This window comes from Cydia fagiglandana, chromosome 2 (genome assembly GCF_963556715.1).
Source record: "Cydia fagiglandana chromosome 2, ilCydFagi1.1, whole genome shotgun sequence".
In the NCBI taxonomy this organism is placed as follows: Eukaryota; Metazoa; Arthropoda; class Insecta; order Lepidoptera; family Tortricidae; genus Cydia; species Cydia fagiglandana.
The window spans coordinates 13,664,371-13,689,989 of NC_085933.1; the positions used below are offsets into that span (position 1 = coordinate 13,664,371).

The following is a 25,619-nucleotide window of genomic DNA, read 5'->3' on the forward strand; positions in this document are numbered from 1 at the left end:
AAAAAAAACCGGCCAAGTGCGAGTCGGACTCGCACACGAAGGGTTCCGTACCATTATCTAAAAAAACGGTCACCCATCCAAGTACTGACCCCACCCGACGTTGCTTAACTTCGGTCAAAAATGACGTTTGTTGTATGGGAGCCCCACTTAAATCGTCGTTAAATCGTTCGTGAGATACAGCCTGGTGACAGACGGACGGACGGACGGACGGACAGCGAAGTCTTAGTAATAGGGTCCCGTTTTACCCTTTGGGTACGGAACCCTAAAAACAACCGAATTGAGAACCTCCTTTTGAAATTTCGAAGATACTCTGCCGTATCTCACGAGTAACCATCACAATTCTACTATGAACTTAGCATACGAGTATTTTTGGGACATTGATTGTATAGTCAAGTTCAATACCAATTTATTGTTAGCACATGGCGTAGGAGTCCGGTTGTTCGGGCTAGGCCTGCCTGGCGGCGAGTGGGTGAATGAAGGCGGGGGCGCCGGGTCCGCGCAGCCTCCGTCGCGCCCGCCCTCGGTCGACTGCCAGTTGACGTCGCGACGAGCGCAAATCCCCACGCCACGATCGCTCAAAACACGTTTAACTAACCAAATAGTGACAATTAACCTGTGGAAACTTCTTTGTTATTGTAAGTAATCAGACGTGTAATAAAAATTGATCAAATCGGCGACCTTTTCGATAACGTCAATTAGTGCAACTTGAAAGTTATCAGTGAGTCTCTGCATCGTTTTTGCGCCATTTGAGGGCAATTACAAATGTGTCGGGGGCGTTGAGATGTGCGTTCTCGGCGTATCGTTAAGTCACCTGAGTTGTTTGGAGGTCGCCGCGTCTAGCTAGCAGGGTACTCGCTCGCCTGTCGCGCCGCAATCACGTGGCCATTATGATCACTTTAAACAACTTGTTACAGTTGCTTATTGGGACTTCTCATTCCCTTGCTAGTTGCTGAGGAACTTAACGATCGATTTTTCTCAATATTTTGTGATATTAGCGCCCTAGATTTACTTATTGATTGGTTTGTTAAAATAATGCAACGCCAGTTTTCGGTGCAGCTATGTTAGGTATCTGCATGCCAAATCCAAGCCAAAATTTATTCCGCACCACTGCTATAGATAATTCTGCCAGTTGGCAAGCTCCTAACATTTGGAACTCTCTTTGTACAGGCTAGTCTGCGTCGAGTGGAATCACCATTGGAATTCCCGTGAAAGATCGCAAAAGCCTTGAGTAGATCGATAGATAGAATACTCTTTATTGGCACACCTCAGTAAAAAGATACAAAATAAAAGTACAATTGATTAAATGTAGAGTAATGATAATTTTACAGAATTCTCTTGAAATATGGTCTAATTTCTTATTTAGACCAGATAATTCCGTAACTATCAATAAAGTGGAGAGAGAAGGCTATTGTTATATCTGTAATAAGACCTCTAAGCCTTGATTAAAATAAAAATAGGTATGGATTTACTTTTTCGGACGGCGAATTTAGAAACTTAAATATAGTTCTTCAACAACCTTAAAGGTGAAATCAGACGGTTCATTTTGTGCTAATTTTTGTGTTTCATTATTCATCTTTTACTCAAAGTGACGCGTGTGAACACAAAATGAACCTAAAGCGAAAAATTAATTCATTAGTGAAATAATCTAACAGTGTTGGATTATTTTCATTCGGCATCTTTCACTCGCACCCCGAGTGAACAAAAAATGAACAGTGTGAACACAGAGTGGATGTGGTTCCCGATTTTGCATATTTTACTTGAATCCTGTGGGTAGTAGTACCTATTAGCCTTCTTGGAAAAAGCACGATATGGTATTTGTAGGTACCTACTCTGTAAAATTGTTTCAGAGTTCCAAAACAATCGCTAGTAGCAAGGTATCGCAGTAAAATTTGGAGATTTATTCGTCTAGGTACATATAGGTATTGCGGCGGTAGCATGGTCGCATTTTTATTGCCTGTTACCATGCCTGTCAGGTTCTAACAGGTGAATAAAGTGCGACAGTGACGGGCATAGTGACGGGCGATAAAAGTAAATAGAACCATGCTGCCACCGCTCATGCAACTAATAGTAGAACTTAAATTCACCCGCAAATGATTGCGATCCAATTAAAGATCTTCAATGGCTAGTTTCCCCAATGTATTCCACAATGTAATGTACACCACCGTCGACGTTTTCTTTGCTTTTTGGTTGTTAACATCTTTGTTAAATGATCACAAATAGAAATGAATCCAAGACGCACAACTTCATTCGACGCCATAGTGAAAGGAAATAAAAAGTGAATAATCTTAGCACCAGCACCGTGTGAACTTGCAATGAAAGAAAAATGAATCATTCGCTCAAGTGAACATTCATTCGAATGAACCGTCTGATCCTACCTTAAGCGTGGGTTAGACTAGCAAGAACTTGCGTGCAGTTTTCACTTCATTGCGGTATCAAACTTCGGTGCAAACTTTTGAATGCAGTTTACCTTAGTAGTAGGCAATGTAACGTAAATTGTTGCTAGTCTACGCCTCGCTTTAGATTTATCATAAACTTGTTTATAACGTCCCCGAGTAATAATCTTAATCCTGACCCTTAGAGGTCGTCTTCCTTTATCAATATAATTTGGGCAGGTCTATACCTACTATATTTCACGTAACTGGCTCAATGTCACCTTAACACGTATTCGAAGATAACTAGCTTTTCATTAGAAGCTACACCTGTTGAAATTTTCAACTTAACGAGCATTGACTAAGGATACCTATACCCGAAATCAAATTGTCTTTCCTTTTTTTTCACCTTCAATGTTCTCTAAGTTTTAACATACAGAAACATTTAAGCTTACACTAAGTTCTATGTACAAATTGCAAAACTTATCAAAACAAAAATATTTTCACGCCACTGTTCGGAAATGTAGCAATAGATGGTCTAAAACCAAGCTGGAAAGTAGGCAATAGCTGTAGCACCTGAACCACCACTACTACAATGTTTCATTGTTATCATCATCTGTCATTGGTGACAGTTCGCTACAGCAATGAGTATCATTTAAAACATAAAAAAACAATAAAAGGTCTTTTATTGCGCAACTTTTTCCTTCAAAAATAAAATTAGGTTATGTATAGAACCAATATCTTGTTTTAAAAAAAAAGAAATGTCAAAACCATTCACTTCATTTTTTTTTAACAATTATCCATTCAGTTCACGCTTGAGGCGTTTTTGACTTTTGTAGCTGTTTGTGGTTTTTTTAGCAAAAACGCTTCTAATTTTAGAGTCGGTTTGAAGCAAATAACAGAAAAACGCCTCTTAAAAGTGGTAAAAAAAGTAAAAAAGGCGGGATCTGAAAATACTTACTGAATTGGATACTGTATATTGTGTGTTGACTAAAAAATATAAGAAACGCGTATCTACGCTCGCTATAAAATGAGTTCTTCTAGTGAAGAAAATGATATTCTTACGCTGACGCCTACCGAAATTCAAGAGACAGTACAGGCAGTGGCTAGTAATTTGCTACCAGAGAAATCGCGGGCTAATACTTATAGTTATGTAAATGTTTTCTTATTTCCTCGCAGTAGTCGTGAAAAGCACTATGTAATGCCTCGGCCGGAAACGCTAAAGATGGACTCGTATTATTCGAGGGCCTCCACTAACGTGTCGGCCCTCGAACTCACTCGTCCATCTTTTAGCGGTTTTCCGTCCTCTCCTACAATGTACTATATCGCAATCACCGTTATAGATTATTTTTAAGTTATTCCTGAAAAATCCACATTCTATATTGCAGTCTCGATCAAAGCCAGTTACCGCAACTAAGTGCCTTGCCGCAGCGATAAGCGTTCGAGAAATTGAAAAGGATTCAGTTTGAGAAAGCCTGCCCGTTTGTCGGATTAAATTAGCTTAGTTTGCGATCTCGGGATTGGCCGCTAAATATACCAGGGAAACAATTATACTTTGCATTTCTTTCAAATCAAAATGAAGAATGGTCCTCTGCTCTCGAATTTGATAAGGGTCATTTATTAAGGCCCATATTTAAAGGATGATTTAATTTATACGAGTATACCCAAGGCAATCGTAAAGCAAGCTGTACAGACTAAACCGTATAAGTATAGGTATTCCATATAATTAAGTATAGGTATAGTATCCTTTTACTAAGCTATATTTACGAATTAGGTCGTTAATGATAATAATTCAACCTTAATTCCCATATGTTCGATCGTTTATTTCCGAATGTTCGCGGGCTGAAAAGGAAAGTACTGTCTTAGGTATACCCAGCATGCATGACCCTGACCCATATTGGGGTGCCCGTCATTTGTACATATGCACTTTTACGTACACTGCCGTTATAGTTAGGTACTGGGACTTTATGGCTAACTTATAGCCGATTTTAGGTAAATACTAAAAAAAAATCGCTAACAAATTTTGTGGACCCAGAATGATAAATCAATCACAATTTTTTTTATTTGTTTAGTGCCTGTCCGAACTGAAAAATTGATTAAACCTCAGGTAATTGACAGTTTTTTAATGCTCGAATGCCGCTCCTGAAACAACAAAGACAAAAATAGTGATCTAGTAAAGTTTTTCAATTCAATTTTTAACTGGACGCAGACTTCAATCGATTTGCACAGTAAAGGTTGATTTTTAGTAAGAATTAGTACATTATTGCAGAGGCCGGGAAAGGGCAATTCGTGGATGAGTTTCGATTTTGTCGGACGACGCGAAGCGGAGTCCGACAAAGAAGACGAATCCACGAATTGCTATTCCTGCCGAGGCATATATAGTGCTTTTCTCCAAACATGCGAGGAAATAAGCTAAAATTATTATTATTTAAGCATCAAGCATCACTCAAATCAAACCTTCACATTCAAAACGTCAAAAACAATTTCCCTCTTTAATTAATTTTTAAAAGTTAAAGGCACAAACTTATTCTGCCATTCAGTACCATTCAATATTCGTTCATTCAATATAATTGCGCAATATAGTTTGTCAAACCAACTTTTCAGTCAGTAAGAACCAGGAAAACTACACCCATCCTTTTCTTTTGGGTGCTAGTACTAGTGTAAGACAAAGATAGTATGATTCTCTTTGTCTATGTTTGAAATGAGAAAGTCCTTTGACAAACTATGTAAGCTTTATGAACACGGATGAGATTTAAAAAAAATATAAAAATAATCTTTGATTTTATTAAGCAGTATTCGCACGATCATACACGTGAAATGATAGCTGATCGGGTCGTGTAGAAGCGGCTCGCGGCAATAATAATTGGCTGTTTGCGTTTTTTATTATTAAAAAGTAAAAAACACTACAGTAATAAGTTATTACTGTAGTGTTTTTTTACTTCCCGTCCGCTAGAACAGGACAGCGATAGTTTGATGTTTTTTAGTTAGAGTTTGACATTAACGAAGAACTTCCCGTACTATTTTTGCTACAGTAAGGTGTACATTTCCGAGCATATTGGAGAAAAAAGTATTTACCTTCCGATATTTTAGTATTACCGCTGTGCTAGATCCTGATAGCGGTTAGTTAGTTATTCAAATTTTAAAATCTCGAGATGTTTATTATTGATATGACACAACTCACATGCATTTCGTGCGAACTAATAAGCGCGAGCAATGGTATCATCAAAAACCCAGTAGGGTGGAGTGAATAAACATGTTTTTGTACATTCTGGTTTCGCCAGTTGGTCTCTAATTACAGAGGATTTTTGTGAAAATTTTAACATTCTAAATTGACATCTTCAGTGGCATTCAATTTACAATATATTTACTTTTCAAGTTATAGTACATTATTGCAGAGGCCGGGAAAGGGCAATTCGTGGATGAGTTTCGATTTTGTCGGACGACGCGAAGCGGAGTCCGACAAAGAAGACGAATCCACGAATTGCTATTCCTGCCGAGGCATATATAGTGCTTTTCTCCAAACATGCGAGGAAATAAGCTAAAATAATTATTATTTAAGCATCAAGCATCACTCAAATCAAACCTTCACATCCAAAATGTCAAAAACAATTTCCCCCTTTAAATAATTTTTAAAAGTTAAAGGCACAAACTTATTCTGCCATTCAGTACCATTCAATATTCGTTCATTCAATATAATTGCGCAATATAGTTTGTCAAACCAACTTTTCAGTCAGTAAGAACCAGGAAAACTACACCCATCCTTTTCTTTTGGGTGCTAGTACTAGTGTAAGACAAAGATAGTATGATTCTCTTTGTCTATGTTTGAAATGAGAAAGTCCTTTGACAAACTATGTAAGCTTTATGAACACGGATGAGATTTAAAAAAAATATAAAAATAATCTTTGATTTTATTAAGCAGTATTCGCACGATCATACACGTGAAATGATAGCTGATCGGGTCGTGTAGAAGCGGCTCGCGGCAATAATAATTGGCTGTTTGCGTTTTTTATTATTAAAAAGTAAAAAACACTACAGTAATAAGTTATTACTGTAGTGTTTTTTTACTTCCCGTCCGCTAGAACAGGACAGCGATAGTTTGATGTTTTTTAGTTAGAGTTTGACATTAACGAAGAACTTCCCGTACTATTTTTGCTACAGTAAGGTGAACATTTCCGAGCATATTGGAGAAAAGTATATTTCATTTTTGTTACTATTAAATTCAAATTCACGTAGAGAATTATTAATATCACTTACACATTTACAATTAACAACACAATACAATTAATTTAGAAATATGTTGCTTTGATTATACACAGTTTTGTTCCACTATTCCAAAATTTCAAACTCAATGCATTGCAAATTTCGCATGATAACCTCAGAAAGTAGATCATTGATTGGCCGATTCAGAAAATATGTTGTGAGTTCAGTCCGCAATTTTAAATATGAATGTCCAAGAATTTCTGTTCTGTTAATATATGATACTACATTCATTTAGAATACAAAAGTTCTAAGTGGTTTTTAAAAACTTTGGGAGTACCTATTTTGAAAATAATACTTTTAGGAGTGTTTTCTGGTGATCCAAAGTTCCAACTCGTCAATATATCAGGCATGTAGTTATTTTCTTTTGAAAGGTATAAGGGATAAATAAAACCCTCCAGCTTTGTTTACTGTTTCGTGACCCAGAAACAGATTTCTCTCATCCTCAGCGGCGTATTATGTTTCCATTAGAGCTTGTTGACTTAACCCTTCAAGAGAGCACAGTGACTGCGGTTTTACCTGACTTCGCGGGCGGCGGGAGCACGTATCAAGGTTTTACGATGCAGGGGCACGCAGCGCTCTGCTGATTTATTTTCATTAACGTGTACAGCTGTGCCGCCGGCGATATTTTTCACCGACCCAGATTGCAAAAAGGGCTCGCGCCTAAAATTAATAAAGTAATGTCATGGCCGTTGCGGAAAATATGCTGGAGAGAAAATACCTCCCCATTCATCAACACGCGGCCGTTGGGAAGTTTTTTCTTCCCGATGAGTTAAGGGAATTCGATGCGGATGCAAAACCCGTTGAGCTCCGCAGAGATATCTCATTGTATGACAAAGGCTGATGACCCACTGACCCAATTTTAGACTGCAGTCAGTATGTACCTTATTTGTTTCGTATTCTGGCACTGATTCCTTGCCAACTTATTCACATACATATTACGGCGGAAGGTTAGATAACTTTTGATTCATTGCGTTCAACTTCTTAACCTATTAAAAAACTAGCTGAAAACTTCAAACATCGCACGAAAAACAACGTTTACACCTGCTAAACTTACAAACTTATAGAACCGAATAACTTTTTCTATCATGTACATACCTTACGCAAGGGCTTTTACTCGTACCTATAACATAACCCTCCGCCGCGACAACCTTGGCTGAAACGTTATACCTTATTTTTGCACTAAAGTATTTTTTTTTATTCGGTAGATTAAAACGACATTTCATAATATGAGCATAAAATGTCATTTCATACTATGAAATGTCATTTTAGTCTACCGAGTAAAAAAATAGACTTTAGGTACAAATTTATTACTGTACCTAGATATTTCTGCGCAATCCAATTATTATGTACCTAGAAGATGGCAAAAAGTACCACTATTTTCGCATTATATTACCTTATGTATTAGTCCTTCAACAAACGCGATAAGCGAAGCAGTCAAAAACGGGCCAGACATTTAACTCTTAACTCATTAGCTGTTGTTCCTGCGAAAGTGTCCTTAACGTCGAAAACACAAGTACGGAATAATGACAATCAATGAGCATATAAAATGATGTGAATGGGAAAATAATTTCTTCTTATTATTCAAATAGAAATGCTGTAAATCGCACGAGATCATTCATATTTTAAAGCATCTTTTGGAAGCCCTTTACTTTCCTTTGACTAATTAAAAACGACTTACCCGTTAGTGAATGCTTTGCGAGTGCACGACTTGAATATTGTATGCCTGCAGTGACGTTGAATAATGTTCGGCGCAGTGCTCGTTATGATTTCGAACTAATTCGGTAGAATATTAATGATTTGACTTGACTCGACTCTGTAGCCTATTACAATTACAAAGTTCAGGCAGTGTTAAAAGTCTTAGTACCAAAATTACACTAGTTATGTAAGTAAATGTAGAAGGATGTGTCTTCTATTGTTTTCTTTTGTTTTGTTCTGAAAATGACATCTTCAAATCCAGATTTTGGATTGTCTTTGCTTAACACAGCTTGATTAATTATGATATCACGGTCAGTGAGAGTGAGGGAAGAATCTGAACCTATATATATGCTTTAACGCTGTTATGCGTGATGGGCCAGTTTGGTCCTTTCCTCTACCATACACATTAATTCCCAGCGACCCGCTAGGCAGCTTCTCTGTTCGAGGCGATATTCGCTACAAAGCGGATAAACCTCTTAATCGAACGTAGCGCGTAGCTCTCGCAGACAGTGAATATTGGTACCAAACTTATGATTTCGCAATAGACAGTAAACAGTTTTACCCGCTGATTGTGGGACATATGATGCTACTATCAATTCAAATCATCTATTTACATACATATGTCTATTGTGTAATACCTATACGTAGAATTGAATTCCTCAGGCCTAACCGCTAAGACCCCAAACTGCGGCTTGCCACAGACAAGTGCCGCTGGGACTGCCGTAACTTCGTACCCTATTATTCCACTATCTCTCTGTCCGCGTATGTGAGATCCTTATTTATTGGCTCTGGCATATGTACGATTAGTTTATTTTTGATTTCCTTGCCGGTTTCGAATATTTAAATTTGAACTGATTTAATATTATTATTTTAGCCGATGCTTATTGTTGTTGTGATTCAGCCATTCTGTCTGTTTTATTGTAGTGTCGTATATGTCTTCTACTACTACTTCCTAACACTTACCTAGGCGTAATTGAACGGAGTAGTACTATTATTTGTGACGTTCCACGGCAAAAGGTACCTTATGGCGGCTGGCGCTTAATTCGCATAGCGCAGCAATAATATTGGAGCGGCGTTAATTATAGCGAAAGCGCCAACCGCCATAAGGTACCTTTACCCGTGGGATGTCACATTTATTCTGTGACAGAGTACAAAAAGTAGAAGATATATACGACACTATGCGTAAAGCAATTGTGAGTCAGGTGAAATTTGCTCGTGGTCTTCAGCAGGCGCTCAAGTGATTGTGTACTTTCATCACCTCTGGCACTACTTTTGCCCCAAATAAGACGCCTGGCATTGTTATATTTGAATTAAATACATAATTAGCTATTATATCACACCAAACACAGAGCTTTATAAATTGCACACCTTCAATTGATTTTACAACCCCTTTGTTGCCCATCCACTCCCGTACCCACCGCTAAACAGCTGCCAGGCGTCCGGATTAATTAATAAAGATAGTATGGCATACTAACTAGAGGGATTTCGTTGCTCTATAAATGACATACCTATTTCCGTGGCTAGCTCTTAGACTAGAACCAAAAACTCATTTACGAAATCCCAATGAATAATTGACACCGACATGAGGAACTTTTAAGAAGTAAATCGTTTAATAATGTCTGCTTCTCTAGTATTTTTTTATATTGTGAACATCAAAGATTTATAAAAATAATACAATATTTACTCTCGTAACTTACTAGGTACCTACCCTTTGTGGTGAACTAGAAGTCCAATAGTCTAGAATCAAAATGCAATCGCAGCTCCAAGACCAAGTCAGTGCAATTGTTATTTGTTCAACTGTAACTGGTCTCGCGGTTACTACCAGAGGAGCAAACTTGACTCTATTGTGAAAGTTTCCTATTTCGAATCTTACCTTACCAGTATTACTTCAAAGTGTAGCTATAGGTATTATCAGAGGAGCGTACATGCGCTACTGGTGAAATTAAATATGTATATTGTGTATTTGGTTTATTTCAATGTGCCGGGTCGTTATTGATGGTTTTCGAAAAGGTCGCTAATTAAAATTTTATAGGTAAATGAAGTGATGGAGTCTTACGAGTGTTTACAGTGTTACGGATCCACAAAATGTGCGAATAGAACTAGCTATTGACATTTTAAATACTGAGTTGCAGTGTTACTAAAACTAAGTGTTGTTATAATTTAAAACAAAGGGCAAAAAGCTAAATAAAACGCATAGTGTATTTGTGTAAGCGATTCGGATGAGAGGATGCGCGACTGGCGTTTATCCGCGCGGCGGAGACGCTAGCGGAAGCGGTCGCATCGAGCGGAAAGGGTGTCGGGCCGCGAGCGCGACGACTGGTGCCCGCACGAGGCGCGGCGTCATGCGCTGACGTGCCCCAGGCGCTGCGCGTGTTGCGGCGCGGCGCGATGCCCCCCTGGGCCTGGGCTCGGGCCTGACATGGAGGAAGGCGGCTATTGGCGGCCATCTTGCTCGACGCTGTCGCTTGCTGAGCACCATGGCAGCGCCACACACCTGTGTGCGCGCCACGCGCCGCAGCCCGCGCGGCTCGGTCACCGCCACCCGCCCCACGCTCACCACCCGCACGTGCACCAGCACGCGCACGCGCATCATCTGCCGCAACACACTCACGCGGCGCACACTTCGCATGCCTCAACGTCGTGTCCCGTACACAGCCCATTCAGGCAACCCACGCCCGAATATTGCGCAGCACATTCACAGGTTAGATTTCTTTCCAATCCCTGAAACAGATTTTTAATATTTTTCAAAGGGACATGGATGATGCGGCAGAATAGATGACCCTGAATTGGAGAAACATGGTTGGTTACTTCCCTGATTTTCCATTTCTGGATCTCCTATACTGCTTGGAATATCAAACGCTTCAGTGGTCATGCAAGACGACGGAGCAACGTGGGACGTAGCCGTGAACGATTTTCGGCACCAAGTCACGCGGTTGCGGCATCTGCTTCTAATTTATTATACTCGTTCATAGGGGAACAGCTTTAACGAATAGGGACAACATTTTCGATATATGATGTGATTTATTTATCTCACAATGTACAATTTCACTTAAAATTACACATGGTAATTTGTTAGGAATTTACATGGATATTTACAGTTTGTTTTTCAATTATATAAATATGAATACGAAAAATGTCAGGGACAAGCAATATTTCACAATAGCGATTTTTAATATTAATGTTATACCTAAATAATAAGTAAGAAAATTATTAATAGAACCGTTTTTCCCCCGAAGGGTAAAAAACGGATATTTAGGTTCCTGCCGAAGCTTGAACCACATTATGAGATAACACCCTTGTAACTCAGCCCTAATCAAGCGAATTCATCAACTAGTAGCGCCATCTATCGCGCCACTCAAGTACTAATGTCGCCCGGTTGCCAGCGCTCGGCTGCTTTCTCTTCAGTACCACATAAGCCGGCAAGGCCCTTAGGTGTGGTTCAAGCTTCGGCAGGAACCTAAATATCCGTTTTTTACCCTTCGGGGGAAAAACGGTTCTATTTAGGTGTCCGTGCCTTCGCTTGAACCACATTATGAGACGTGTTTAAACCTCTGCCGGCGCTGGTCCGGGCGTACTGTGACTGATAATATTTATATTTATGCAAAAATCACATAATAAGAACGTGGTCTTGAAATTTATTCCATATAGATATACTAAAGGATTGTTTGCGTCAAACTAGATTTTCCTTATTTGAAATTACCGATAGATGAGACAATTGTTAGCACTGACTGGCAACATAAGTTATTCGTTGCGACTATAAAATTACTTAACTTTTTATATAAAACAAAACTGTGTAATTATTAGTTGAAAAACTGTCCCTAAAATCATAATTAAAGATAAAAGAAGGTACTTGTAGGTCGTACCATTTTTAAATGTAACCACTATCTGAAGTATTAGCTCTGATGCATGTAACGTGAACCACATCGAGTGAGTTTTACATTAAACCCGTCCAAGCTACCTCTGATGCTTTCCTTTGATGCTTGATGTTTTCCCACTAGGTGATAAAAAGGTTTTGTTGTATGATGTAATGATATTACTACTACTTATCTACTGCTTACCACAAAAATAGCACTGTCGGCCCATCAACTGTTTAAAATTTGTAACTAATTGGAAAAGCTTGGGTCCTCTCTGATTTATCGTATTTTCCAACAATTTAATATAAATTGGTAAGTTGCATCATATGATAGGCCAGATGTAATGTTATATACGTCTATGTGGACAAATAACCAAATGTTCGTAAGTATACCGGGTGTGGCCTGTAATGCGAGCAAATAATTAAAACATAGATTGTACTCCTCAAACGGTGACACTTTTGTTCAACAACTTTTAAAAATTATGAAGTATTTAAACACCCTATTTTTCATACAAAATAAATATTATCTTCAATGGACGCCATCGCCACGCCATATCATTGTGATTGACGTTGCTTGTCACGCCTTAAACATAACAGAATTCGCAATACATTGCGTGTTAGAATAAACTTTAAAGTGTATTAAAAATCAAACTACAAGTTATTTTTAAAAGTCGCTGAACAAATGTTGGTCAGTATGAGAAGTACAGCCTACAGTTAAATTTTTTGCTCATATTACAGGCCACACCCGGTAGGTACCCACTAGAATACGACATTGTCATTATTTAGATATAAATAGTTATTGACTAGGTATACCAGGTTTATTTGTTAATGGGCTATCATTACATAAGGACAACATATTCCGTAAACAAATGTGTAAAAAATAATAATAATTATAAACTTATTTGTGGAAGCCATTGAGATTTATTTCGAATCGAGTACTCCTCTGCCTGAAAGTAGCGTCAGAAAGTGAAAAAGAAAATACAACACTTCATGATGCGTTACTAACTAGTAACAACTCTCAGCAGTAGTTTCAACTGAGCCGATAAACATCCTACCTTACTGATTAGTTTCAGGCGAGGGTTGCTTTAAAAACAACCATATTAATAGTAATTCATGAATAGATATTAATTCTTATATGAAAAGGTAGCCCTCCTAGTCCTCCTACCTATTTCAAGTGTCAATTATGAATCACAGATAACTGGAAACATGCCAATTAAGCTGGTGCCGGGTCAACCAAGCTTTTATATTATATGCTTGTCAGTCATGCAAGCGAATGTATTTAACGAATGAACAAAATCACTGACACGCAGGTGACAATCGTATGAAGGCGATGATTATGAATTTAAAGTGATGCTGACAACTCCGGTTGTTGTGGATGATATCTCTCCATGATATTGTGCGTAGACTGAAGATCCGTCTACCAAGTAGGATATTTTAGAAGATTTTTTAATCTTTGAATAATTCCAATGCCTTCACCTATAATTTTTAGGCTAATTATAACAAAGGCTTGTAATTGTAGGTTGTTTAATTTTAACTCTTTCTGGTGGCAAGCTCATTCCCAAACTGAAGATTTTATGGTTCGCGCGCTGGTAATGGATTGTACGATGCTTTATTGTTAGACTTAGCACGATTTGTGAGTTTTTAATGCTTTTGTATACATACAATATTCTATAAGAGTGTAAAAACCTCTTGATTGATGGTGGAAGACTCTTTGACTTTCTAAGAAAAGAGGAGGTGGACCTATCCACTTTAAATTGTAGTGCAACCTTTACAAACCAATTGCGAAACTTTCGTAACACCCAGACAAATTAAAACATTATTATTATTTGTATATGGTGAGAACCAATAAGTTCTTGGCATTATAGCATTGTAGTTGCACAAGCCACGGGTGTCTCATGATATCATCTAATCTCAAGTGCAGCGCCAGCACCGGCGCGCGCGGGCGATGCTGTGGCACAATTCCTGTCAAACCTTAACATGTGTACTTGTGTAGACGCATTCATTACCAAATATTAGTTTGTACTTTGAAGCCCCAATCCGCATTAGGCCAGCATGGGGACCCTAGCCCAAGCCCTCTCGCGAGTGAGAAGAGGCCTGTGCCCCGTAGTGGGACGTATATAGGCTGAATTGCTATTATTAATAATTTTTAGGTACTTTGGTTAGAAATTTAGCAATACAAGGACGTTGTATGTTGTTTATTGGCTTTCGTGCAATTAAGTTGTGTATCAATTGATTTTAGACTGTTTTTATTGTCGCGAGGGAACCCTAGGGTTAATTAGGCATCATGATGCCCACAAATAAACAATTATTTGATGATCTTGGCCTTTCTGCGACATATTATATTTATGTCACTACCTTGACGTAATCATAGAATAAATAATAGTATGTACTGCAGGTACAGAAGGTTCACTCTCTAACAAAACGCGTCTATTACGACAGATTATGACCGCAAGGTGGCGCAAACGCGAGCAGGTGTCCGTTACATAGCGGTGCGCGGCAACTACTAGTGCTAGACACCAAAATTGGTGTGGGCCGCATGTACTTGGAGCGACGCGACAAAATCGCGGAGTGAGCTACGCCTGACGTAACACTGATATATGTCTACAGATATCTTATATTCAATGATGTAAGCATATTATCATGAATATATGAATTGTAGTTGTCTTCACAACTAATACTGTAATTCTATTAGCAGCACATCTGCCCTATAACCAAGATACGATAATTTTGTAGGGTACTACACCTGGAACTCTAATTGATTGCATTGACGATGATGTTTCCAATTACATGCCCTACGAGACTTGTTACAACAGTATGCTGTAAACCCTGGAGTCCCTGGACTACTACCTTTCAGCTAAGCTTGTAGTACTTAGATCTGGCAATGCTGCAATGTCAGCAGAACTAGTGTTGATTTTTAGAGTAAATTGCAGGCTCTATTTAACCGGCGAACATATTTGTAGTCATGATTCACTACCAGGATCACATTTCGCTTAGATCTTGCATTTTGCCTGAACCACCGTATGTTGTTATTCTTTATAAAATCATGTGAGTACTTCCTTATCTGCCAAGGAAGCCTCTCATCTGGAAATCGAAAGAAGGATATTTCTGGTCCGTGTTCTTTCAGAATCCGGTATCTGGTATCGGTGACTGCCTGCAAATATTTTCTACATATTACGGATAGTATGTACGTTTACGTACGTTGTACATTTGTATGTATATTGGCTTGCACCGCAGTCCACTAGGTTTCAAAGTTTCTGAAGTGACTTCATTTTAATTTATCTATTTGGAAAAATTAAACAATCATTGTTTAGATGTAGGTAAAGCCGTAGACCGTGGCTGTTGGTTCGACAGTTTAGTCCCTTAGTCGGCTTCACCTCTAATTCAATACGCGATTTTTCGAAACAGAATCAGTAACTCCACTCTAACTAAACTTACGAAAAATCTTTTCATAAATTCTTTATTTATTTACATAAGTAATTTGAAGGGGCGCTTCATCGTCTACATAGGCATAACAATTACCATTAAAGAAGCCGATGTTTCACCTCCTATTGAACAATCATGGGTAACTATGCGGATTGCCGTACTAAATTAATATTGTACTATATAGGGTCCTTTTAGACATTATGTAAAAGCACCTCCTACAAATGCCGTCTGTTTCCGATAGTTATATCACCAGTAGGAGTTCATTTCCTTTGAAATTGAACTATGTAACGTTTACGGTCAACGTTTTATGATGCATGATTGTTATACCGACGGCGCAGGTTGATTGACAACCCGCTGCTTAGATACTCTTCCGAAGTGGAGCTTGTTGCTTACAGCATTAAAAATGCCTTTGTCAGTTCGGTCTCTTGGACGGAATGCGATCCTGCCCCTGTGTTTTCTAGATATTACTCTTAGTTCAGTGGTCTCAGTTTCACAGCTACATAGTAGACGATTTAACCTAAGTAAAAGATTTATCTGTGACAGGTCGCAATTTTTTAGCTAATGGTCAATATTTAGAGATGCTTCAGTATTCCCAAAGACACTATTAAGTCTCATAGTCATTCATCATTTAAGAGAGGGATTTAGTGCGATGATTATACACTCATATATATCATTAACTCTTTATTTATTTTCAGGTTTAGAGCCGCAATAAAGAGATATCTTTTGTTAGCCTATGACAGAGCCGTTAATGAATTGGCATTATACGTGTAGTATTCCTATTTAGAAGAGAGAGTTTTAGTCTTCTTTCCTTCTTTAAAGCTAACGTCAATTTTTCTTGCCTCCCCCTCTCTCTTTTTGGTATAGGATCTAGTTGGGCAAAGTATAACACACGGTTTTTCACTTTGTACTGTGAAAAGGGAAGAGCTTTTCACAGTTTCTTAACTGCTATTTTCCATGGCCAGTTAGTCATTCAGTTTAGGATCCTCAGAATGTATATTTTTGGTTTGTTTGGTATCTCACGGCAATTGAGATGGCAGTTATCGACCAAGACCAACATTTGTACACGACCAAGACGGAAACCGACCTTTTTTCCCGGCAGGTTGAAACAATTACTGTAACTACATTTCGTTATCAATTTCGCGCCAAACCCGCCAATAGAAATTCTGCTGCTCGTCGTTCTAAAAGGTGACACACCATTTGGTCGGCTACAATGATGATGACGTCTACTAACTGGGTCGCACATTGGTTCATGACCATGCAGATTTTAAATGCGAGTCCGGCCGTGCAGACATCGATCGATAAAGCGACCAATAAGTCGTCCACTACCGTGTTAGTGGTAGGCCATGAGACTGATGAGACAACGGTTTTTGTTTAACAAGATAACGTCATTTCAATGTCATTTCAGAGGACGATGCGATATCGTCTCATAGGACGACGCATTAATGTCTCACGACACGACAAAATGTAGTCTTATGGAACAACGCAATGTAGTCCCTTGGGACGCAATATCCTCTTACGGGACGATACCACAAGATGGCGCAATGTCTTCTCACATGATGACGTAATTCATCGCGATGCCTGTCGTATCACAGGATGACGCCTTATTGTTTACAGGACGACGCTTGATGTCCCACAGGACGATGTCATGTCATCTCACGGGACTACGCTATGTCGTCTCACGCAACGACGCTTGTCGTCCAACGGGACGACGCCATGTGCCATTTATACCCGTATTCTGTTCAATGATGATGGCTATAGGAGCTCACTTATTCTCATCGCTGGTCCATGGGCACTGAGCGGAATGTCACAAGGTCTTTTAACGAGACGATGCTCGTTGTCTTACAAGACGCTGCCATGTCGTCTGTCAGGACGATCACGGGACGACGCCATGTCGTCTCACGGAACGACGCATGTCGTCTCGCGGGACGACGCCATGTCATCTCGCGGGACGACGCCTTGTCGTCTCACGAGACGACGCCATGTCGTCTCACGGGACGACGCCTTGTCGTCTCACGGGACGACGCCTTGTCGTCTCACGGGACGACGCCTTGTCGTCTCACGAGACACGAGACGACGCTTGTCGTCTCACGGGACGACGCCATGTCGTCTCACGGGACGACGCTTGTTATCCCACAGGACAAGGCCATGAGGCGTAAGTACCCGTGTACTTTTTATGACGGTGCCTGTAGGAAGGTCACTGCGTCTCGTCGCTGGGCCATGGGCACCGAGCGGAATGTCACGAAGTCGGAGATTTTCAAAATATTTTTTCGATTTAAATTTCTCGATCTTTTTAAACTTGCTTTGTAAACGTGTTGCTCGGCTGAGTTACAAAAGCGTACTGAAGAGAAAGCAGCCGAGCGCTGGCAACCGGGCGACATTAGTACTTGAGTGGCGCGATAGATGGCGCTACTAGTTGATGAATTCGCTTGATTAGGGCTGAGTTACAAGGGTGTTATCTCATAATGTGGTTCAAGCGAAGGCACGGACACCTAAATGATGCTATGTTTGATTTTGTATTAAAATTTTATCTCATTCTTAACGTTACTTATGTTATCAGGTTTGACAAAACAAATTATAAGCTATGTTGTTGTTTAGATAAATAATGCTAATAACCCGTCACAGTACTGCAGCTGGTCTTGATAGATGGTGTCTCCGTTCGTAATATAATAATGGACGGGATCGATTCACGAAGCTACTACTACTTACCTGCAACGGCTCTTGCGAAGCTTAATGATTTAGTCGTGCTTTATTTTTTTGCATTAACTAAAAATCTATAAACTTTTCTCATTTTCGAGCGGGTGATACTTCTGTTTGACGTATAATGATCAATATATTTTTTTTTAATTATGTAGTTGGTATAGTAGATGTGGGTGTTAAGGCCGCTAAGCTTAAGTGGGATTGGGCGTGACACGTCTGCCGTATGCACCCGGATCGGTGGGCCAAAGTGGCTACCGAATGTACACCGCAGATTAGCCGGGGCAGAGGTAGACCAAAAAAGAGATGGCGGGATGACCTTGACGCTTTTTGCAGCGACTGGCGGGAACATGCACAAAACCGTGACGAGTGGCGGAAGAAGGGGGAGGCCTTTGTCCAGCAGTGGGACACAAACTAGGCTATTGAAAAAAAAAATGTAGTTAAATAAAATCACTTGAAGGTGGTAATTTTTGCGGCTATACTTATTGTTTATATTTTAAATAGGTATACTAAACTAAAAATAAATAGGTACACTAAAAAATAATATCAGTTTGTTTTCAGTTTATCAAAATGAACATAGGTTTTTATGCGGGGGTAATTTATATGCTAACTTATCTATTTATTACTAAATATATTAAATAAAATTATGATTAAGACTATAATCAAAAACTAAAAAAGCTAAATAAATTGTATATTTTGATGGTTTTCGAAAAGGTCGCTCATTAAAATTCTATAAGTAAGTGAAGTGATGGAGTCTTACGAGTGTTTGCAGTGTTTCTTTTTTCTTAGCCTATTTGTGTGTCCTGCTGGGCAAAGGCCTCTCCCCTGGTTCTCCATGTCTCCCGTTTGCAGTGTTACGGATCCACAAATATAATATTTCTAATGCTAAAAATGGCCCTTGCGGCATGGTACAGTCGCCATCATATATATCGGAGCGGCCATGGTGCTCACAAATATCTGAGCACGCCTCTATTGTCAAGGCGTTAGAGTGCATGTCAGATATTGTGAACACCTTGGCTGCTCCGATATATCTGATGGCGACTGTACCGAAAATACTGGCAGAAAATTTATTTATATATTAGTAAAGAAGCTGCCAGCTCTTTGGTCTCCAGTGGCGTTAGATACTATACGCAGACTATTTGAAATAAAAGTTTAATGACAATGACACATTAGCCGTGCGTGTGGGAAAAATGTGGCTGGGAAGTCACTTTACGTCTTATTGAGGTATATTTATCATAGAAACAATCGGGTAAAAGATTTTTAGTAAGGCAGGTAAAAAGAATTCTATTTTTGTAACGTAAAAAACACGGACTCCGGTTCTGATTTTAATTTCTTGTTCTGAAACTTTTAAGGATTTGATTTTTCAACTGTCAAAAATGACATGGTCCAGAATGATCACTATTGACAGCTCAAATCTATAACAGTTTCAGGACAAGAAATTGAAACCAGAATCAGGCTCACGGATCCTCCACTGAAAATAAAATTGTTCCAACCTGACATATACGTAATACATTATGGTTAAAGCTTATCGACTGATATAGCTGCATGCAGAACAGCAACATATTAGAATATTTATGTATATAACTTGCTTGATTTTGGTACAATGCTTGAATTACTAAAGCATTGAGGCAGATAAAATTATCAAACTCAAATTACATTACGATCCACTGGGCTTACTGGTCACAAATATTTTATCTTTGAAAAGGAATTGAAATTGGAATGGCTCAACGGAATCAACTTAATTAGATTTGCTGCTTTGATAATATAATGTTTTCAGTCAGCATCCACGATTTACTGATGGGCTCATAATGGACACATTAAATGTTATTTGTCCATAGAAGGTCGGGTGTTTTATGCTTCCATCTGTGGAGATAAAGTCCATTTGTGTCATAATACGAAATAAACTGAAAAAATACGCTATCATGTTATTATGACTTATTTTCAACTGTGCCTGCTATGATCTTTGTAACAAAATTAAAATTCTTGGCAGTCAGTTCTAAAACTGCTACAACTTAAAACATGACAGCGGCCAGATATCATAAAAATATTTTTGGATTACTGCCAAATCTTGACTATAACTAAAATATAAGGCCCTTATTTACTCATTGTGACAGGGGTTCTCGCCTTCTTTTTATGCTTGCTGGTACTTAACATTATTTAACGACAATATACGTTACTTTTGGCATTTAATAATATTTAAGTTTAAGAACCTACCATAAAGAAATATTTTAAACAGCTACACGCTTAACACTTATGTCCAGATTCTTAACATTCGTGACTACATAATAAGAAATGAAACAGCCCGGTCCGAACTACTGCCGTATCCGATCTTCAAGATATTCAAAAGAGACGACACGTACTAGATCCATTCTAGATACGTTATAGTTTAGATATCAACTAGTTCTCTTTTGCAGCGCAATTCGGGCAACCAATGCCACTTTTACGTTAGATAGAGTAAGATATCTATTAGATGTGAATTGGATATCTAAGTCATATCCTGTGGAAATCCTTCAAGAGTATCTCCAGAATCGCGCAAATGTCAAATTTGACAGGTTAGATCTTAAACATATCGTCATCGTATCTTTGTGATGTCTAAAAGATATCTAATAGATGTCTATTTCAAAATCCGAATCGGGCCCCTAGTTATTCATCCAACATGCCGTTAACGAATGTTATACCCTTGTGCCGTATCCCAATTTGATCCCTCATTGTGGTTTTCACAGTTCATGGCATAATTTATTAACAAGCCTATAAAATTGCCTTTGAAAATTAGTCAACGAGCGTAGTAAGCTGCAGAGTAGGTAGGCGCGTTCATGTACTACGCTTCACCTAAGCTACAACGAGGCGTTTGTCAGCATTAAATCCGTAGGTCCACTACACCCGGCTTTCCCGGCCCCTCGGTTTGCCTTTGTCTTGTCAGACTGGACAATACTCTCCATGTCCGTGAATCAGATTTGCCAGTTTCCGTATCAATGAAACCAGTAGAAAATTTCCCTGTAATAATTAGTTTAAAACAATTAACTTCAGGATGTTTATACTGTTATTGTTTTATCACATTAATTTATATTTGTGTTTATATAAACGCTAGCTGTTGCTCGCGACTTCGTTCGATTGGATTTTGATACGATATTGGTTATTGGAATTCTATTAAAATTACGTTCGTAATAATTTGACAACACATTTGTATTTCAATGTGTGTACTCTTATAAATATAATAATTTTATTAATGTTTTCTTCTGTATTTTTCGAAAAAAAAATGACTATTACGCCTTTCGGCGAGAAGGGATTGCTAGCTCCGTATTTGTATATCATTTCATCTCGTGTTTTCTTTTTCTACTTCCCCTATTTCCGTGGCCACAACTTATATGTTAGGTATTGGATCATGATCGAATACTTGTGCAACCTTTTTGGCGTAAAATTTTAGGGTTCCTGAGTTGGACAGCATTTTCACGTCTATCTCGAAATTTACAAGGATTTGAACAATTTCGCAATCTATCGATTTACATAACATTTATGTAGTTTATCTTTGTTTATTGATAAATATATTAATTTGATTATTAATAACTAAGCTTTTAAATTATGTTTTTATTGATTCATAGCTCTTTTCGATATTATTATGAGGCAAATCACTTGGGTCCAAACTTATGGAAGCTATGTACCTAATTACAAACATAAGATAAATTCGGCGTTCAGGGAATTGGGGAACGGTGTAAGAAAGGGTAGGGATCGTTAGTGCGTTATTAAGTTTTATATGCTAACCCCTGTCAAAAGTAACATTTGCGGCTTAGTAACTAACCTACTCTACACTTGTATACGGGTCACGGTCGTGGACTTGCGATTCTAAAATAGGATCTTCTCACCTTATTTAACCAGGATATTACTAATGAACTCCACACACATATTATACTGCTTTGAGAAATACACCTGTACTGATGAAATGATGATTAAATGAATGCTGATGATTATATAAAACTATAAAAATATATTAAACAACCTTCAATAAAGTACCTACTCTGTTAGTACGTGCGTAAATCTTGTCCCGTACGCTTAGAAAGCGTTGTGTTGTCTTTACACCCTTTGTTAACATAACATCGTTAAGTGTTAGGTACTTTTCTCAAACATGCAATGAAATATTGATGTTATGTTCCTTAAAATAGGCTGCGAAGTATGACGTTTCAGGTGCGGCTAGGACAAGAGGTCGTTAATGGAATTTCATACAAATCTTGCAGGCCTAGGCCGGCAAAGTCCTCTTTTTTAATTTTCATTTCACAGATATTTGTGACACAGCATCGTGGCATTCATACATTTAAAAAAAACCAGAGGCAGTATTTGCTTTATGGTTCGTAATGACACTCTGCCACTACGCCTATAAAAAAAAAACAAAAAGCAATGTTTGCTATAATTTGCAGTTTTATTTGTATAAAATCAACATGAACTTAATAAATAATACATTATTAACCAAATTCTATAATTTTAAATTATAAATTTAACTACACAAATAAAAACATTTAAAATATTTCATCTAAACGTTAGCGGTAAAAAGGTCTACTCAAACACGCGTAGTTATTTTTTTTTAAATTGTTATGGAGGTAAAGTTGAAACATTTTCATTCTGTTTTATTGGGTTTATGGTGCGTTGTTGATTTTTTACTTTAATATGAGTTCCGACGAAATAATGAAATTAATATTAATTGTAATCGTAGGTGTTGGAATTGGCAGCGTAAGCAGAATTGATTTTAAATAACTTGCTGCCTCTGCCGCCAAGTCAAAGACGAAGTATGTATATGGTTGCTTATGGCAATTTTATTATTTGAGAAACTAAGAAAAATGGCTTACAGTTTATTAAAAACAGTTTAGTGGCATATTTTAAATGAATGTAACTACAAATTCGTCAACACTGTGGAAATTATACTTATTTACTCCATGCATAAAGCAACGATGTAAGTGAAACATGATATCAACATGAAAGACTAACTATGAAAACTTATGTGACGAAAACGACAGTCAGACGGATACAAGGCGAAAAAATCAAAGATACATGAAAATATACGGGTAGTAAAAATACACGACTCGTGTAAAACATACGCGTGATAATGATATACCTACCTAGGTACGTGTTGGTTATATTTTGGGTGTAGTTTACTTTTAGTTTTTTCTATAAATAAAACTTGGGTTTCGTGGATTTTTTATTTTATTTATTTCATTGCATGTTTGAGAAAAACACTATACATACCTCGGCGGGAAATGGGGTTGCCCGCGCTCAGACCTATCCGGCCTCGCTTCGCTCGGCCGTCTATATGTCTTCGGCCGGCAACCCCTTTCGTCCCGGCCTCTGTAGTAATGTACTATTGTTTTGCTGGATTGAAGATATAAGAAATCTATTACTTTCTTCAGCGTCTACAGAAACATTGTTAATGATATAAAAGCACATACCTACTTATTGTTTTAATGATTCATCATCATCATCATTTCAGCCTATATACGTCCCACTGCTGAGCACAGGCCTCCTCTCATGCGCGAGAGGGCTTGGGCTATAGTCCCCACGCTAGCCCAATGCGGATTGGGGACTTCACATACACCTTTGAATTTCTTCGCAGATGTATGCAGGTTTCCTCACGATGTTTTCCTTCACCGAAAAGCTAGTGGTAAATATCAAATGATATTTCGTACATAAGTTCCGAAAAACTCATTGGTACGAGCCGGGATTTGAACCCGCGACCTCCGGATTGAAAGTCGGGCGTCATATCCACTCGGCCACCACTGCTTCTTCACTGCTTGTTTTAATGATTGCCTCGAACATACCACAGATACAGCGATCTAAACAACAAGAACAAGAACACCCTCCTTAAAGTCGCTATTAACGTCAGTATGTTACCCCTGCGTGTTAATGACGCCTAAGTAATCGCAATTCAAGTTAGACGACTCCAACCGACGACTGTAGCCGTAACTTTAATTCGGTTTTATACTCTTGAGTTGATTATTCCCAAGCCGACGAATGATTCTTTACCATCAGCACTTTGCTTGATTGAAGTAACCTTTCTTTGCTTAAAAATATTTTCAATCATTTTCGTCTCTATTTGCTTCTAAAATTGAAATGTTTTTCTTGTTCTTTCAAAACACTTAAGAACTCCGGCCTGATATCAAAATAAAATCAGGATTCACTGTCATTTATATCCTGATTGTTCGGTTTCTATGGCAACGCCACTCGTTTCATTGTCCGGGCGCTATTGATTAATTGCTGAACACGTTATCTTGTGTAATGTAAAGCAGTTTTAGAGACAAATTAGCGACTTTCTCAGGCGGTTGTTTTTTTTGTCATTTCATTTCGAATTTCGAAGCAATTTCAGACACTTTTTTATGAATTTTGCATCTCCAACATTTCGTATTTTTCGATGACCGCCTTGCTGGCCGGAGTATTAGTACATTATTGCAGAGGCCGGGAAAGGGCAATTCGTGGATGAGTTTCGATTTTGTCGGACGACGCGAAGCGGAGTCCGACAAAGAAGACGAATCCACGAATTGCTATTCCTGCCGAGGCATATATAGTGCTTTTCTCCAAACATGCGAGGAAATAAGCTAAAATAATTATTATTTAAGCATCAAGCATCACTCAAATCAAACCTTCACATCCAAAATGTCAAAAACAATTTCCCTCTTTAATTAATTTTTAAAAGTTAAAGGCACAAACTTATTCTGCCATTCAGTACCATTCAATATTCGTTCATTCAATATAATTGCGCAATATAGTTTGTCAAACCAACTTTTCAGTCAGTAAGAACCAGGAAAACTACACCCATCCTTTTCTTTTGGGTGCTAGTACTAGTGTAAGACAAAGATAGTATGATTCTCTTTGTCTATGTTTGAACTGAGAAAGTCCTTTGACAAACTATGTAAGCTTTATGAACAAGGATGAGATTAAAAAAAAATATAAAGATTATTATCTTTGATTTTATTAAGCAGTATTCGCACGATCATACACGTGAAATGATAGCTGATCGGGTCGTGTAGAAGCGGCTCGCGGCAATAATAATTGGCTGTTTGCGTTTTTTATTATTAAAAAGTAAAAAACACTACAGTAATAAGTTATTACTGTAGTGTTTTTTTACTTCCCGTCCGCTAGAACAGGACAGCGATAGTTTGATGTTTTTTAGTTAGAGTTTGACATTAACGAAGAACTTCCCGTACTATTTTTGCTACAGTAAGGTGAACATTTCCGAGCATATTGGAGAAAAATCTATTTTCTATTTTAAAAGCGCCGTTTAGTACAGCTAAATACAAGATTATACAATGCTTAGCCTAAAATATATTTATGATTTATTTAGGTTA

At 38.3% G+C, this 25,619-nt stretch overlaps 2 protein-coding genes across 4 annotated transcripts in view; one reads left to right on the top strand and one right to left on the bottom strand.

Moving 5' to 3' along the window:
- LOC134676379 (peripheral plasma membrane protein CASK) overlaps positions 1 to 25,619 on the top strand; it is a 254,765-nt gene that overhangs the window by 91,964 nt on the left and 137,182 nt on the right. For 2 of the 3 annotated variants that reach the window (XM_063534747.1, XM_063534756.1), the window contains exon 1: positions 10,396 to 11,025. The exons of the other annotated variant lie outside the window; for it this stretch is intronic. In XM_063534747.1, coding sequence (XP_063390817.1) covers positions 10,744 to 11,025 — 282 coding nt within the window. In that variant the 5' untranslated portion in view covers positions 10,396 to 10,743. Of the gene's footprint in view, positions 1 to 10,395; positions 11,026 to 25,619 lie in introns of those variants that run through there. 3 annotated transcript variants of the gene reach the window in all.
- Positions 1 to 25,619, bottom strand: part of LOC134676448 (uncharacterized) — a 71,454-nt gene that overhangs the window by 1,624 nt on the left and 44,211 nt on the right. The gene's annotated exons all lie outside the window — the stretch shown is intronic.